At 43.4% G+C, this 16,019-nt stretch overlaps 1 protein-coding gene across 2 annotated transcripts in view; it reads left to right on the forward strand.

Moving 5' to 3' along the window:
* Washc2c (WASH complex subunit 2C) overlaps positions 1–16,019 on the forward strand; it is a 54,436-nt gene that overhangs the window by 7,763 nt on the left and 30,654 nt on the right. For both annotated transcript variants that reach the window (XM_021164675.2, XM_021164676.2), the window contains exons 5-16: positions 1,098–1,271; positions 2,959–3,052; positions 3,890–3,951; positions 5,172–5,219; positions 5,758–5,865; positions 7,004–7,085; positions 8,322–8,378; positions 9,414–9,529; positions 9,930–9,987; positions 11,365–11,427; positions 12,304–12,492; positions 14,163–14,290. In XM_021164675.2, coding sequence (XP_021020334.1) covers positions 1,098–1,271; positions 2,959–3,052; positions 3,890–3,951; positions 5,172–5,219; positions 5,758–5,865; positions 7,004–7,085; positions 8,322–8,378; positions 9,414–9,529; positions 9,930–9,987; positions 11,365–11,427; positions 12,304–12,492; positions 14,163–14,290 — 1,179 coding nt within the window. The remainder of the gene's footprint in view (positions 1–1,097; positions 1,272–2,958; positions 3,053–3,889; positions 3,952–5,171; positions 5,220–5,757; positions 5,866–7,003; positions 7,086–8,321; positions 8,379–9,413; positions 9,530–9,929; positions 9,988–11,364; positions 11,428–12,303; positions 12,493–14,162; positions 14,291–16,019) is intronic.

A 16,019-nucleotide genomic window follows, 5' to 3' on the forward strand; every position in this document is an offset into this window, starting at 1 on the left:
CTTTGTAGACCAGGCTGGCCTCGAACTCAGAAATCCGCCTGCCTCTGCCTCCCGAGTGCTGGGATTAAAGGCGTGTGCCACCATGCCCGGCTTGGATGAGCTTTCTACAGCTGAGCTTCATCCCCATTCCTTTGGACTAGGTTTGTGGAAGGTAGTGGAGGTCGGCATAGAGAGGGAAAGGAAGAAGGTTGATGAGTGCTGTGTGCTTCGGAAAGAAGGCCAAGGGAGGAGGGACTGTAGCTCCCTGGTTCCAGGGGCTTCCCGTGTGACCGCTGCATATACATCCTTGCTTATCTCACCTTGGAGTCCACACCCTTACTCACTTTCCTGTGCTCTACAAGTACTGTCCTCACATTCAGGAAAGAATGGCAGGTCGTCCGAACGAACGAACGAACGTTTGTGGAAGTCACTTGAGAAGGTTGATAGTGAAGCTGTTGATGAGGATATTAGAACCCAGGAAACCAGCCATGGCTCTCTCTGCTCCAGCATTTTTAGAAAGTGAATTTTCATTAATAGCACTCATGCATTTGCTATTCAGCCAATGAATATTATCGTTATATCAAACCAGCATTGCATTTAAAATTGTTAGGCTATAGTGAAATGTTTTCTGAATGCCATAGGACAACTGTCAGAGCCTGGCTCTGACCCTTAAAGCTAAAGGTCGGCTCGAGTCATTGAGCACACTTAGCCACACATGTGGTTTTACAGACTCCGTTTTGGTTTGTTTGTTTTTCTTCTCTTTTCTTTTCTGAGACAGGGTTTCTTTATGTAAGAGCCCTGGCTACCCTGGAGCAGAGATCCCCCTGCCTCTGCCTCCTGAATGCTGGGAGTAAAGGCCTGTGCCACTGCTGCTGGGCTCAATTTTGCTTTTTTGTTCATCTGATTTTCCAGATGAAAAAATTGGAATTCTAGAGTTTAGGTCATTTGATTGATGCCCAGAAAGTAACAAAACTAAGGTTTAAAGCTTGTACATCGGCTGCAAAGTCTGTATCAAGGTAGAACATGACTCTTGACATTTTGAATTAATGTTTTTGGAGAGGGCATGACTTTAGAGTTGGTATATTGGAGACAAACACTGAAGGATATTTTGTTTGTAGGAGAAGACCCGGGAACAGAAAGAAATAGATCTGATCCCTAAAGTCCAGGAGGCTGTGAACTATGGGTTACAGGTCCTGGATAGCGCGTTTGAGCAACTTGACATAAAAGCAGGGAATTCGGACTCTGAAGAGGATGATGCCAATGAGCGGGTGGACCTGATCCTTGAACCAAAGGTAAAGCATTCAGTTACAGCATGACGACGTCCTGACTGCTCTGCTGGGCACAGGGTGTGTAAGGCGTGGGCTGGGTGTATTATTAGTATCCCAAATTGCCCCCTTCTGAGAGCCTTACTTGACACACTGAGCATTTCAGGGGTACAAGGTAGGTAAAAGTTGCAGGGCATACGTCTTCCTCCTCTAAGGTTTTAGTCTGAGGGAGAGGGGCATTGACATGAGCGCCCATCCGCAGAACTCTGCAGGAAAACTGTTGTACAGTCAAGAAGTTAAGGGTAAGAATTTTAACTGGGTTTGGTTTTTAAATTTGATTTTTAACACTTAAAATTTATTATTGATGGATTAGTATGGGGCATGTGTATCCCATGGGCATGTAGCTGAGAGTGGATAGCTATGGGATTGGTTCTCCTTCTACCTTTTCATGGGTGCTGGGGATTGAACTCCAGTCCATAGGCCTTTGCCCACCCACTGTTTTATGGATCTTTTTTTGTTGTTGTTTTTGTTTGTTTGTTTGTTTTTTGAGACAGGGTTTTGATGTGTAGCCCTGGCTATCCTGGAACTCACTCTGTAGACCAGGCTGGCCTCGAATTCAGAAATCCACCTGCCTCTGCCCCCCGAGTGCTGGGATTAAAGGCCACCACTGCCCCGCTCTGTGGATCATTTTTTAAGACTGAAGTTTTATTTGTTTTAATTTTTATTAGAAAAACATAATAATATGTATGTGTGTGTATATGTATCGCATGTTTTGAAATGTCCATTAATTGTAGAGTGACTCATTCTAACTTGTGTGTCACATACTTACTTCATGGGGAGAACACCTAAAATGCATTTTATTAGCTGTGATCATCCTGTTGTATTGTTAGCTTTTGATGGTATTTCCTCTAACTTGAGTTGTTTCTTTTTTCTGAGGTTGTAATTTAGTTACAATGTTTCTTTCTTTTCCCTTCTTAACCTTCCCATATACCTTTCTCCACTCTCCTTCAAATTTATGTCTTTTTCCATTAATTGTTATTGCAGTCATACGTGTATTTGTATAACATATATATTCCTAAATATAACCTGTTGAGTCCATATAATGTCACTTACATGTATGTTTTCAGGGCTAACCATTTGGTGCTGGAACCAATAGGCGTGCCCTTCCCATAGGAGGATGTCTTTCCCCTGTGAGCTTTCCTCAGTGTCCTGTAGTTCTGCGTGTAAGGTTTAGGCAGTGAGGCCGGCACCTCCTGCAGTTCGGCACGTTGGCTGGTCTTGGAGTTATCCTTGCTCAGCTCATGTTAGGGCTAACTGAAGCTTTTGTGCCCTGTGACCAACCCTTCTCCCTCTTGTTCCCAGTCTTTAGGGCAAGAAGGAGATTGGGGTTGAGGTTAGATGAGTTAGGGAAGCTCCTGAGTGGCAGATACGCTGTGGCTCGTGCTGAGGAAGACTTCCTGGAAGTTATTTCTTAGGCCACAAGGCTGGCCTGGAACGCAGAGATCTGCCTGTGTGGTTCACCACAGACCACCACTGCATGGTCGGATTTGGCGTTTTGAAAATGTACTTTTTACCTTGCTGTGTTTTCTTGTTTTCTACTTTGATTTATCACCTTAACTTGCTTTAGATAGTGGATGCAGCAGGCCATCAAGTACAACATTGTCTTTATTTTCAACCCATGTGTTTAATGGCTGTGCCCTCTCCTTCCTTGAAGGATCTCTACATTGACCGGCCTTTGCCCTATCTCATCGGGTCAAAGCTCTTCATGGAACAGGAAGATGTAGGGCTTGGAGAGCTGTCCAGTGAAGGTGCGCTTTCTCACCAGAGTTTCTGCCATGTGTTTCAGCCTAACCTTTTATGGTAAAATCATTTCAGCTTTATGATAATATCGCAAGAGCAGTGGCGAGTGCCCATAGACCCTCACTCAGGTGTGCCAGCTAATGTTTCCCTTGTGCTTTTGTTCTCTGTATTTCATAACGTGTCTGAGCCTCCGTAACCCTGAGTCCTAATGTTCTCTGCATAGTTTCTCAGAACAGGGACGTTCTCGTATATAACCATGCTGTAAAGTGGTCAGTTTCAAGAGATTTTATTACTACTTAATCTTTGGTTATATTCAGATTTGTCAGTTATCCCATCAAAGTTCTTTACTACCTCTGCTGCCTTCTCTGGGCTAAGACTTAAGGCATTAAGTCCTTAAACTGCTCTAGTCACTTTTTAATTCGATTTCATTATTTTATGTTTATTTATTGTATGTGTGTGGCTCTGTGGACGTCAGTGACAGCCTATGGGGGTCAGTCAGTTCTCTTTTCTATTGTGAATTCCAGAGTCTGAGCTCCCACTGTCAGGACTGCAAGCAGTTAGTTGCCTGTTCTGTTACCATCAGTGACTTCTAATTTGATACAGTTTCTCCTTCTTTTTTCTGTTACCATGAAGTCCTTGTAGAGTAAAGCCAATTTATGATTTTTTTCTTAAATTCACAGGAGATACGTAGAGATTCTACTAATTATCAAAGGTGCTTTCATTCCACTAAATAGCAGTAGTTTGACTCGAGTCTTTTTGATGCTGTTGTGGGTGGCTACTTGGAGAAGGGGCTACAGACATTTCCTGGTGAAGTTGGTGTTGACTTTTCCAACTTTTCCCGACAGAAGGCTCTGTGGGCAGTGACCGTGGGAGCATTGTGGACAGTGAAGACGAGAAGGAAGAGGAGGTGAGGACATGGTATGGCCAGGTCACGATGGGCAGGAAGCTTAGGATGTACGTCACGGCTGGGCGTGTAACATGCTTGAGAGTTAGGGAACTCATTTCATAAAACTAACAAGGCAGAAACTGAAGGATTGAAATTATTTTTTTTAATTGTAGAGAGAGAAGGGAAACTGCTTTGATCCCTCTCACTGTTACTTACCTCTCTTCCTTTCTACCAAATTCCTTCACTTTCCATTATATTTTGAGGAGAGAACAGCTGAGATATTGTAGCGCTGTCTCTGCCTAAAACTTTAGTCTTGGACTGTGTCTGTCTTGAATAATCTTAGGAAAAAATAAATAGCTGCAATGAACAACTTTTAAAAAGTTATTATTGTTATGCAAATAGGTCTATGTGTGTGCAGTGCCTACAGTGAGCAGAAGAGGGTGTCAGATGCCCTAGTGCTGGAGCCACAGGCAGCTCTGAGCTGCCTGACGGAGGTGCTGGGAACCAAACTCTCGTCCCTGCAAGAGCAGCACGCTCTCTTTACCACCGAGCCACCTCTTCAGCCCTTGAAGATTTTTTAAGTCCTCTAAAGAAAGCATCTACTTCATCTTCACTTGCTAGTGTCTAAAGGTCCACAGAGAACAACCTTGATTCAGAGAGGGGCACCTTGAGGTGTTCTTCAGACAAAGAGTATGAGATTCTAAAGGAGACCATTCTGTGTGTCTGATTTTCATTTCTTTGTTCTCGCACTTGCCTCCCTCTCCTGCATTCCTTCCTCGGCAGATGGAAATCCTCGCAGGAGAAAGAAACTTGCCTATTACCTTGCTGCAGATACCTGTCTGCTGAGTCCTTTGATTTTAGCTGTCGGTGTAGTAACTGTCGGTAGCAAACTGACCTTCAGCTTTTGAGCTTGATGAAGTAGTCATCTTACTAGAGGGAGATTGTAGTCCACAATGTAAATCAACACCAACCAACCTCCTGTGATTTGATAAATGATGTTCTTTCTTTAAATCTGAAGGTTAGAACTGGGAAATACAAGTGATATGAGTGAATCATTGGAACTATCTCTATGAAACACAAACATTATGGTAGCTAGACAGCCCTAGCACTGTTGCCTGAATTCATCCTGTCTGCTGTTTGAGGTGACTGAGTACAGGCTTTCCCTCTGCCTGATACAGTCACTTACCTGGGAGCCTGATAAGATCTTTTCTGCATTAACAGCAAATCTTTTTCACCCACAGGAGTCAGATGAAGATTTTGCCAGTCATAGTGACAATGACCAAAACCAGGTAAAGCTCCTGTATTGCATTGAATCCATTTTAAAGCTTTCGTTGAGGCATTATGTGTACACTGGAGTGACTTTCCCTCCTGCTGTTGGCACTAGGGATTGAACCTAGGGTCCTAGGCATGTTTGGCGAGCTTTGTATGGTATTTGTATGCCAAGTCTCCTAAAAATGACTTCTTAATGATACGTGAGGATTTTCATACTCACAGTTATTTTTTAAGTATATCATGTATTTAGGTTAGCCATTACCTTTTCCAAATTTTGCTCCTTTTTAATAATAGCTCCTTATAGCCATTCACTTCTTAAGACTAATTTATATTCCTCTAAAAATGAACATTTAGAAATTCTAATATCTTGCTTTGATATTTTTGCTCTTATATTCTTACTAAAAAGTAAATCCTTTGTTTAGTTTCTAATAAATAACTTATATGGAATATATGTTCCTAACGTGGTTACATTTGTAAAGGGAGAGAGCAAAAATGGACAGTGTCTCTGTTTCAGTTTGGTGACTTGCATCTAGAAATTCTGTTCTACATTCTCAGCATACCACACAGATAAGTGATGAAGGAGAGGATGATGATGGCGACCTCTTTGCTGACTCTGAGAAGGAGGGGGATGATAGCGAGGATATTGAGGAAAGTGCTAAGTCTGTAAGTATCATCACCACTCAGCCAGGCCTTAGAAGTCACATCTCACATTGTTTCTTAATATCGACACTCTATACTTTTGTGTGTAGCCAGAGGTAAACGGTAGATGACTTCCTCAATTATTTTTCCCCTTTACTTTATTTTTTTTATTTTTATTTTTTTTTTGTTTTTCGAGACAGGGTTTCTCTGTGTAGCCCTGGCTGTCTTGGAACTCACTTTGTAGACCAGGCTGGCCTTGAACTCAGAAATCCACTTGCCTCTGCCTCCCGAGTGCTGGGATTAAAGGTATGCACCACCACGCCCAGCTTTCCCCCTTTATTTTTGTGTCAGGCTCTCTCACTGAACCTAGGGCTTACCAGTTCAGCTCAACTAGTTGGCAACAAGCCCAGGGGGTTCTCTTTATCTTCACAGCTCTGAGAGTACAGGTACAATCGCCACTTCTAGCTTTTTATGTGAGCGCTAGGGTTCTGAACTCCAGTTCTCACACTTACGTAGCAAGCATTGTACTGAGTTAGCCATCTCTACAGCCCCTATATTTCTAACTTGATTTTTCCCTTTTAAAGATTGTCTGTGAATGTACTTTTGGTGTATCTGTGTGTCTGTATTTGCACACATGTATGTGGGTTCCTGGGGAGACCAAAGATGTTGTAAGACACCTGACATGGGCTCATCTCTCTTGCCCTTTGATTGATGGTTTATAAACAGCAGAAAATGTCCCGGTGTCTCCAGTTGCCTTACTAGTGCGCCTTTCCTTTAATGCTGAGGGTGCTTTCCTTAGCTCATTGGGAATATGGTCAGCTCCAGACTGGGGAGCTCAGATACTCTCCTGCCTCCCTCCGGATACGCATGTTAGTTTTCTTACTGAGGCTTTGTTTTAAGGATTTTAAAAAATTAAGTAACAGTATTTCCTTTTAAGGAGATATTTTGTGAATTCTGTTACTTATCTGAGCTTTATAGGTTCCATGCGTTTAAACTCATGAATAAAGTCCTGTTTTTTGCAAGTATATTCTCATACACACATAAATAAATCTTTTTTAAAAGCCCTGTTTTATTTGTAGTTTATTTCTTTTTGACTGTTGATATAATTTTGTTAGGTGCCCAGAAGTGTACTCATTTGTTAGATTTTATTTTTTGCCTGTAGAAAAGACCTACATCTTTTGCCGATGAACTGGCAGCTCGGATCAAAGGAGATATCTCAAGCCAGCGGAAAGAGGGACAAACAGGTGAGTTCTGAAGGCAGGTTAATGGGGTGGTTTGTGGCATGCTGTGTAGCTTGCCTGTGTGCCTCCTCACACATGCTGTCTCTCTGTCTCTCTCTCTCTCTTTCTCTATTTTTTTTTCTTGTGACAGGATCTCATATATTCCATTCTAGCTTCAAATACGTGATATAGGCAAGGGTGGCCTTGAATTTCTGATCTTCCTTCTCCTTTGAGTGCTGGGGATCAAAAACACAGCCACTGTACCCAAACATGGGGACACTATGTACTAAGGCATGATGAGCTTAAGTATTAATTTTTGATTTTTTAAAAATTAATTTATTTATTTTATGTGAGTACACTGTAGCTGTCAGACACACCAGAAGAGGGCATCGGATCCCCTTACAGGTGGTTGCAAGCCACCATGTGGTTGCTGGGAATTGAACTCAGGACCTTTGGAAGAGCAGTCAGTGTCCTTAACCTCTGAGCCGTCTCTCCAGCCCAAGTTCTTGATTTTTGTTGTGTTTTCTTAGACTACCTCGTTGTGGCCTGGCATTCATTTACTTGGATGGAGGGACGCGTATATGCTGGGCATGCTGAACTGGTTTTCTCCTGCCTCCTCCTGCCTGTGGCTCTGGTTGTCAGGCTTGGTGCTAAGCCCTTTGACCCTTAAGCCAGTGGCTCTCAGCCTTCCTAGGGCTGCATCCTCAAGGATGGTGATGCCCAACCATAAAATTATTTTTGTTGCTACTTCATAACTGATTTTTCTGTTTGTTTTTTTTTAATGAATTTTTTAGTGAACTGTAATCTGTGTTGTCTAGGTCTTAGGTGGCCCCTGAGAAAGGCTGCTTGTCAATGGCTCTTGGATTCTACTTGATATTTAGATACCATGAGTGTCCTATTTCTCCCTTGCCCCAGTACATGTGTATATCTATGCAACATCTTACATGCGTGCAGTATGGGAACCCCAGAGAACTGGACAGCAAACTGTGAATCCAGGGTTTACTATTTACTCTTGAACTTTGACTAAAGTTGTTTACCAGAGTAGAGAGGTAGAGTAGTTTCTTCCAGGCGTGCAGTCCTGGTGTGCACGTGACCTGGCAGCCTACTCCTGTAGTCCGTGCTCTAAGGGAGCTGAGGATAAACTTGAGTCTCCTGCTCTTCGTCTGTGTCATGAGGATGCAGTCATGACACAGTATCTATAACAAGAATGCTAATGAGTACTGTGAAACCTCTGAGATTCTCCTAAGTTATCCCCCACAGATGGAAACCCTCAGAAGACAGTGAAGGAGAAGAAGGAAAGGAGGACCCCTGCAGATGGTAAGTCCTTTGCTCACTAGGAGCCTCTATAGAATGGGAAGATGTCACTGGCAACTGCTGACCAGTAGGTTGTGCCTCCATTCACTTTTTTAAAGCATCTGAAAACACATTTTAGGTGCTAGGGTGAAAGAAAGGCCAGTGCAGAGTAATGCGTTGAGTATTGAATTGCTAGTCCAAAGTAGGCATTTTCTGTCTTTCTAGATTTTTTTTTTTAGATGTGTAGGAATTATGGGTTGCTAAAGTTTTCAGTGAAGATTGTATGTGACCCTTCCATATTAACCAGTGACATCTGTGTGTTCCCTTGCCATGTCTCCATCTCTGGGACTGTTGCTCGCTTTGTTTCTCCTTTCTCTAAACTTGGGCATGTGGCAGTTAAACTATATTTTTGCTTCAAAGTAAGTCAGTCAAGAGATTGGCCTAAAGAATCACTTTTGTCCCCAGACATTGCTCCCTTGAGGACGAGAGCCTTTGTTTTTTTTTGTTGTTGTTTTTTTTTTTTTTTTTTTGAGACAGGCTTTCTCTGTGTAGCCCTGGCTGTCCTGGAACTCACTTTGTAGACCAGGCTGACCTCGAACTCAGAAATCCNCTTTGTAGACCAGGCTGACCTCGAACTCAGAAATCCACCTGCCTCTGCCTCCCAAGTGCTGGGATTAAAGGTGTGCGCCACCACGCCCGGCTGAGGACAAGAGCCTTTGAGGCACTTCCCTGGATTGTTTGAAATCTACTGCTTTTTTCTCAATACTCCTTGTGAAGTATGGCTTTATTAAAGTCATGCCATTATGCTATAGATGCAGTCCCAGATATACAGAAATCCCAAACCCAGCCCTCCCCCTTTCATTCTTATATATTTGAGGGAAAATATTGCTGTATAGCCCAAGCTAGTTTGGAATTAGTGTGTAGCCCAAGCTGGCCTTAATCCTACCATGCCCAGCCTGCCTTGATCTTAGTCTCCTGAACGTTGGAGTTACAGTCAGTGTGCCACCACCGCAGGCTACACCAGTTTAACACTCCCTGTGCAACGTTACTTTCTGATAGATGAAGAAGACATCTTGTTCCCACCCCCCACCTTGACTGATGAAGACTTCTCACCTTTTGGCTCTAGAGGTGGTCTCTTCAGTAACGGGCAGGGGCTTTTTGATGATGAAGATGAGGTGAGTTGGGCGATCGAGTAAAGCTCTTTGTGTCCTTGAGCATGCAAGGAACAAAGCTCTGCTTTTGTTAGGGAAAAGGAGCTTCCTCCTAGTTACGCCTTTCATATTTGGGCACATGTTAAAGTCAGAATCACGGAGTGAGAAATACTATCTATCCTGATGCCCTATTGTTCCTTGATGTGAGGAGAGGCTGTGATGTATCAATAGTAGGTAATTTCCTTGAATTACCTGCCATGTCATCCTCTCCCAGGTTTTGATTTAGTCCCTGACAGGGCCAAATTAAGATCATTTTATCAAATATGTAGCTTCAGAGTATAGGATACTTCTCAGAAATCTTCAAGTTCAGCCTTGTTTATCTCTGCATTTTAAAATTACCCTATGCCTTACTTACCACAACCAGAGTGATCTCTTCAAGGAAGTCCCTCGGGCGCGGCCAGCACAAGCTCCTGTGAGTGACGGTAGGTCTGGGGATGGATGCTTTCTCCTTGCCTGCACTCCTGGCTTGCTTTCTATTTCTGTGATAAACACCATGGCAAAAGCAGCTTGGGGAGGAAGGGCTCATGTCATCTGTGCAGCTTATAGGCCATCATCCTGGCTTGCCTTCCAGGCTCACATTTAGCTGTTTTTCTATCTCCCCCAGGATAATCTGGCCAAGCATTGGTACTGTATAAAGTGGGCTGTGCCACATCAATCATTAATTAAGGACGTGTTCCACAGTCTAGGCCAGTCTGATGGAGGCAGTTCTCAACTGAGAGTTGCTCTTTCCAGATAACTCAAGATTGTATCAGGTTGACAGAACACTGCCTGGCAGACACGTTCTCGAGCTCTTTCACTGTGAGGCAGAGCGCCCTGAAGCTTATCCCCGTTAAGCTGAAGCTGGTTTGCGTGAGCCAGTTGAAGAGAGTTTGTTGTTACTGTGTCTTAGCAATAGGGAATGGTGCCATCTTCAGACCCATATCATGCATTTACCCTTTGTCTTAGTCAGGGTTTCTATTCCTGCACAAACATCATGACCAAGAAGCAAGTTGGGGAGGAAAGGGTTTATTCAGCTTACACTTCCATACTGCTGTTCATCACTAAGGAAGTCAGGACTGGAACTCAAGCAGGTCAGGAAGCAGGAGCTGATGCAGAGGCCATGGAGGGATNTTCTTTACTGGNTTGCCTCCCCTGGCTTGCTCAGCCTGCTCTCTTATAGAACCCAAGACTACCAGCCCAGGGATGGTCCCACCCACAAGGGGCCTTTCCCCCTTGATCACTAATTGAGAAAATGCCTTACAGCTGGATCTCGTGGCGGCATTTCCTCAACTGAAGCTCCTTCCTCTGTGATAACTCCAGCCTGTGTCAAGTTGACACCCAAAACCAGCCAGTACACCCTTTAAAGATGATAAAAAAGTCAGAAAGAAAAAGATTTGTTTGTTATGCTGAGGCTAGCTTTACTATATTGACATTAATTCACAGGAGTGCCATGCTGAGGATATCACTTGGTCATCAGTAACTCATCAGAATCATCTGTTGGAAGTTTTTAAAAGCCCAAAGTATTTTTTGAAAACTTACAATTTTTATTCCACTAGATTTAAAGGAAAAAGCTGTTGATATCAGGAAAAAAAAAAATTTAAAAAGACTTATTTAGGAACTGATTGCCTCAGAGAAGGGGTGGGTTCTTTTTCTTTTTGACGGTTTTGCTATGTAGTCATGGTTGGTTAGCATGTAGCCCTGACCTGTTCTTGATACACGTCCATCCTCCTGCCTCAGCTGCTTAAGTCTTGTGATTGCAGGTAGATCCTTCCATGCTCAGCAAATCTGATGAAGTAATTGACTTTTCTTTCTTATTCTAGAATTGCCTCCGTCCCCTAAACCTGGAAAGAAAATCCCAGCAGGGGCTGTTTCTGTACTTTTAGGTAACAGGTTTTATAGTGTGCATGTGTATGTGTATGTGCATGTGCATGTGTGTATGTCTGTGTATTGTGTACACATGTGAATGTGAGGGAAGCTGTATGTGTGTATTGTGTGCACATGTGCCTGTGTATACAGAGGGAAGATGACAAAACCCTAGCACTCTTCCATATTCCCTTGAGGCAGGGTGTTCCACTGAACCTGGAACTAAGCTGGTGGCCAGTAAGCTCCAGAGAGCCTCCTCAGCCCGTGCCAGCACTGGGGTTACAGGCACAGGTACCAGCCACACCCTGCAATCTTATTTTATTTATTTATTTATTTTGAGTTCTGAGGATTTGAATGAGATCCTCATGTTTCAGAACAAGCACTTAACTTGCTGAGCCATCACCTCAGCGGTCTTTCTTAAGAATTGTATAAATCCATTTTGTCATTTTATAAGGAGTGGCTAGGGATTGGGGTGGGTGGGTACCCAGGAGCCCTAGAAAGCATTGGAGTGTTCCTAAGTACAGCGTATTCACTGATGCTCTGAGCTCACATTCTGTATGAATTCAGAGCTTTGGCATGGGGATGTGACAGAGTAGTTCAGTGCTTGTTTCGTATGTGCGTGGCTCTGGTTTCCTCTCCAACACTACAGAGGGCTGCATGTGTTGGGGAAAGGAGAAAAGAGGAAAGAAGGGGAGAGACTGACAGGTAGCAAGGGGGGAGGAGTGAGGGCATCAGTCCAGGTTCCTGAGGGCTAGGCAGCCCTGTGCTGCATTTTGTTCTCCAACACTAGCACAAAAGTTATTTCATTTCCTAAGTGTTTTGTGGATGAACCTAACTCTGAGTGCTGTCAGGAGGCTCCTGCTGGATCATAGGTCTGACTGTCTTTCCATTCTCAGGGTATCCTGATGTGTCTGGGGCCACCTCTGCCCCATCACTGAAGGAGTTCCAGAAACATGAGCAGCCCACTCCGGGGAAGAGCCCACATTTGCCAGCTCCTGCTGGCCTCTTTGATGATGATGATAACGACAATGATGAAGATGATAACAACTTTTTTATGCCATCTTCTAGCAAGCCTTCCAAGACCGGTACCACTTTTAGGCTAATTCTGGGAACTTAGAGAAGAAAATTAAACTTAAGGGGATGCAGTTCTCCACATTCGGTGTCTCTTACAGTTCCCGAATGCCTTACTGAACATTACTGTCATTGTCTTGTCTATGCTTAAATTGTGCTATAGCCTTGGGGGTCCCTCATAGGTCAGTCTTTTCTGCTTTGGGAATTAATTACTGAGGTTATCTTCTTTAATAGGGAGCCGAACTTCTTATTCTTTTCTTAAAGTTTTTGCTTCTGCCTTTCACATTACAGGCAGAAATTTAGTCATACTTCCTCTAGCGACTCTGGGTAATTACATGAGCAGAACATTGCATGCTTGTTGCTTAATTCCCAGCTTCTCCTTTTTTCTGCCAGAGGGCTCAGATTATTTTTGCTTTGGTGCATCCTCCCCCACCCCCCAGCATTTTTGGCACCCCCCCCCCCCCCCAGCTCTCCCCTCCTCTGAGGCTCTGAGGTCCACACTGAAGTCCTTCCTGTGCTTTTCCTCCGTGGCTATGCCTGGGGAGTCAGGAAAGCTGTGGTCTTTCTGTTTAGTGGGTCTTTGTTCGATTTTGAAAAGAATGAGCTGCTGGAGGGATGGCTCAGATGTTATGAGTACGTTCTACAAGTCCTGGGAACAATGCCCGGACCTCCAGCTGTGCAAGGGCAAAGATAGGATCCCTGGGCTTTGCTGGCTTTGAGGCAGGTAGAGAAAACACAAGCCCCAAGATCAGGGGAAGACCCTATCTCAAAGGACTAGGTAGAGAGAGAGTAATAGGACACTGGACACCTTCTGACCTCTGTATACATGCACAGATGCACACACCCACCCCTAAACCTGAGCAAACACATGCAACACATAAACAAACAAACAAACAAGTAAATAAATAAATAAATAAATAGAAATCTCGTAAAAAAAAATGAGGCATTTACTTTTCTACCCTGGGATATTTGGGATATTTCCATTGGACATTAAATGGAAAACACAAATGGTAGGTCATTTTACTCAGATTACTCCAAACTTATAATCTTATGAATAGCTGACATAAACATAAGGTAAGATTTAGAAGTGTGTGTACCAAGTTCTTGTGTCTGTCTTGTCTAGGTGGGCAGGTGGAGATAAGGGAATGCCAGCAGTTGGTTTCATCTATTTCTGTATAGTTTGGTCTTAACTGAGAACAGGAGTCACCCTTCACATCTCCGTCCTACAGTTAATGACTTTTTGGCTCCTTAAAGTGATCTTTACTTTTTATCCCCATCTTGGATATACTGAGCACAGGAGTCTTCTGTTTGGAGAAGGTTCATTCATATGGTTAGAGTCTTTTGATTTATTTGAACTGCTGTTGCAGAGTACCAGGGCTGTGGATCTGTGGAGAGTAGCTCTGTGGCAGAGCACTTGACTGGCATGTCGCCCTCTCTGGTCAGCCCTGAGAACTGCAGGGAGAGTGAAAGGAAGCAGCAGAACTAAAGGCAAAGCTCACTTTGTATTTCTCTGTAAATGAGCAAAAAATAAGACACCTTCCATATTTATCTGTGGAAGAGAAGAAGTGTGTGTCTGTGTGTCTGTGTGTGTCTCTGTGTCTGTGTGTGTCTGTGTGTGTGTCTGTGTGTGTGTGTATGTATTTTGACCTTAGTGTAATTTTTATGCTGTGGTTTCTCTTTTAAGACAAAGTCAAGTCCACTGCCATTATCTTTGATGATGACGAAGGAGATCTGTTTAAAGAAAAATCAGAAGCTTTGCCGGCAGCTTCTGTGAGTCAGACAGATGAAAACAAAACGCGGGCAGATAAAACGGTGAGTAGAGGTGGACTGAGGGACATTGGCCTGGGCAACTTACAATAGCCGTTTATCTGGATCTCAGAGGGACGTAGAGTTCTCCTTCATGTTTGCTGTCCTAGTTTGCTTTCTGTTGCTGTGATAAACACTGGCCAAAGCAACTTAGGGGAGGGAAAGGTTTATTTTACAGGTTGCAGCCTCTCTGTGAGGGAAGCCAAGAGAAGACTTCAAGGAGGAGGCAGTGGAAGAATACTGCTGCTGACTTCAGTTTTTTGCTGGCTTGCTCAGCTGCCTTTCTTACACAGCTCAGGCCCACCTGCCCAGAGGTGGCAAAGTTAGCAACCAAGAAAATGCCTGGTAGACATGCCCACTGGCCAATCGGATAGAAGCAGTTCTTTAGTGGAGGTTCCCACTTCCCAAATGTGCCAGGTTGACAATCAAAGAGTAGCAACTACATTTATATTAAGAATTTTGAAAAAAAAAAAAAAAAAAAAAGAATTTTGGACATAAAATTGAAAGACACAATGAAACTCTAAATAACTTCTAATCAGATTTGTGAGACTAGTGAGGCTTTGCCAACTACACGTCGGAGCCCCGTGCAAGCATGCTGTTTTCAGGACTACTTGCAAGTGATCTGTAGTCGTTAGGTTTTACCACCCTACATGTTTTACTAGGCAGCTCTGGGAATACTGTTCTATCCCCACATGCCAGAGGCTGGCAGGAACTCTATAAAAGAGTCTCATGGCAGTCTGCATTCATGAGACCCAGGTAGCCATAAGATTTCTTTTCTAAAATCATACTCAATATAATACTGATTTAAAATAACTTTATACATAGTTGGTATTCTGTCTTTTTCCCCCCGTGGGACATCTTATTCTACAGATGTCCTATATAGGTTTTTCTTTCTTTAGTGTATGTGTATATGTATATGGATCGATACCTATATGTATGTATATACTTATATATATATGAGGGAATTTATTAGGGGATTTATTTAGAAAGGGAATTTTCTTGAATGGCTTACAGGCTATGGCCAGCTAGTCCAACAATGGCTGTCAACTAGCGGAAGGTCCAAGAATCCAGTAGTCGTTCAGTCTGCCAGGCTGTACATCTCAGATGGTCTTCAATATACACTGGAATCCCAAAGAAGTAGGCTCCAGTGCTAGTGAAGGAATGGACTTGCTAGAGAGCAAGAACAATCGAAGAGAGCCAGCTTCCTTCTATGTCCTTTATCTAGGCTGCCAGCAGAAGGTGTAGACCAAGTTAAAAGTGGATTTTCCTCTCTGAGAAGGTCTAGATTACAGATGCATCTTCCTTCTCCAAAAGATCCAGATTAAAAATAGGGCTTTCCATTTTAAAAGATTTAACTAGGAAAAAGTTCTTCACAGGTGTGCCCAGTTGGGTTTTAGTTCATTCCAGATGTAGTCAAGTTGACAGGAGTAGCCATCACACATGCCACCATGTCACATCCTCATTTAACTCTGACAACTACCAAAGTGACAGCATTTAAAATCATCTTCATCTCTCAACCAGCTTGCCCTTTGTCTGTTCCTTATGTGCCTGTGTGACACTATATGTTTCATGTACACAAGCTGTGCCCCATGTGTCAGTGTATGTACCATATGCACAGATGTGCCCATGTGACAGTACATGTCCCATGTACACAGATGTGCCCATGTGACAGTGCATGCTCCATGTATACAGATGTGCCCATGTGACAGTGCATGCTCCATGTATACAGATGTGC

This window comes from Mus caroli, chromosome 6, assembly GCF_900094665.2.
Source record: "Mus caroli chromosome 6, CAROLI_EIJ_v1.1, whole genome shotgun sequence".
NCBI classification, from domain to species: Eukaryota; Metazoa; Chordata; class Mammalia; order Rodentia; family Muridae; genus Mus; species Mus caroli.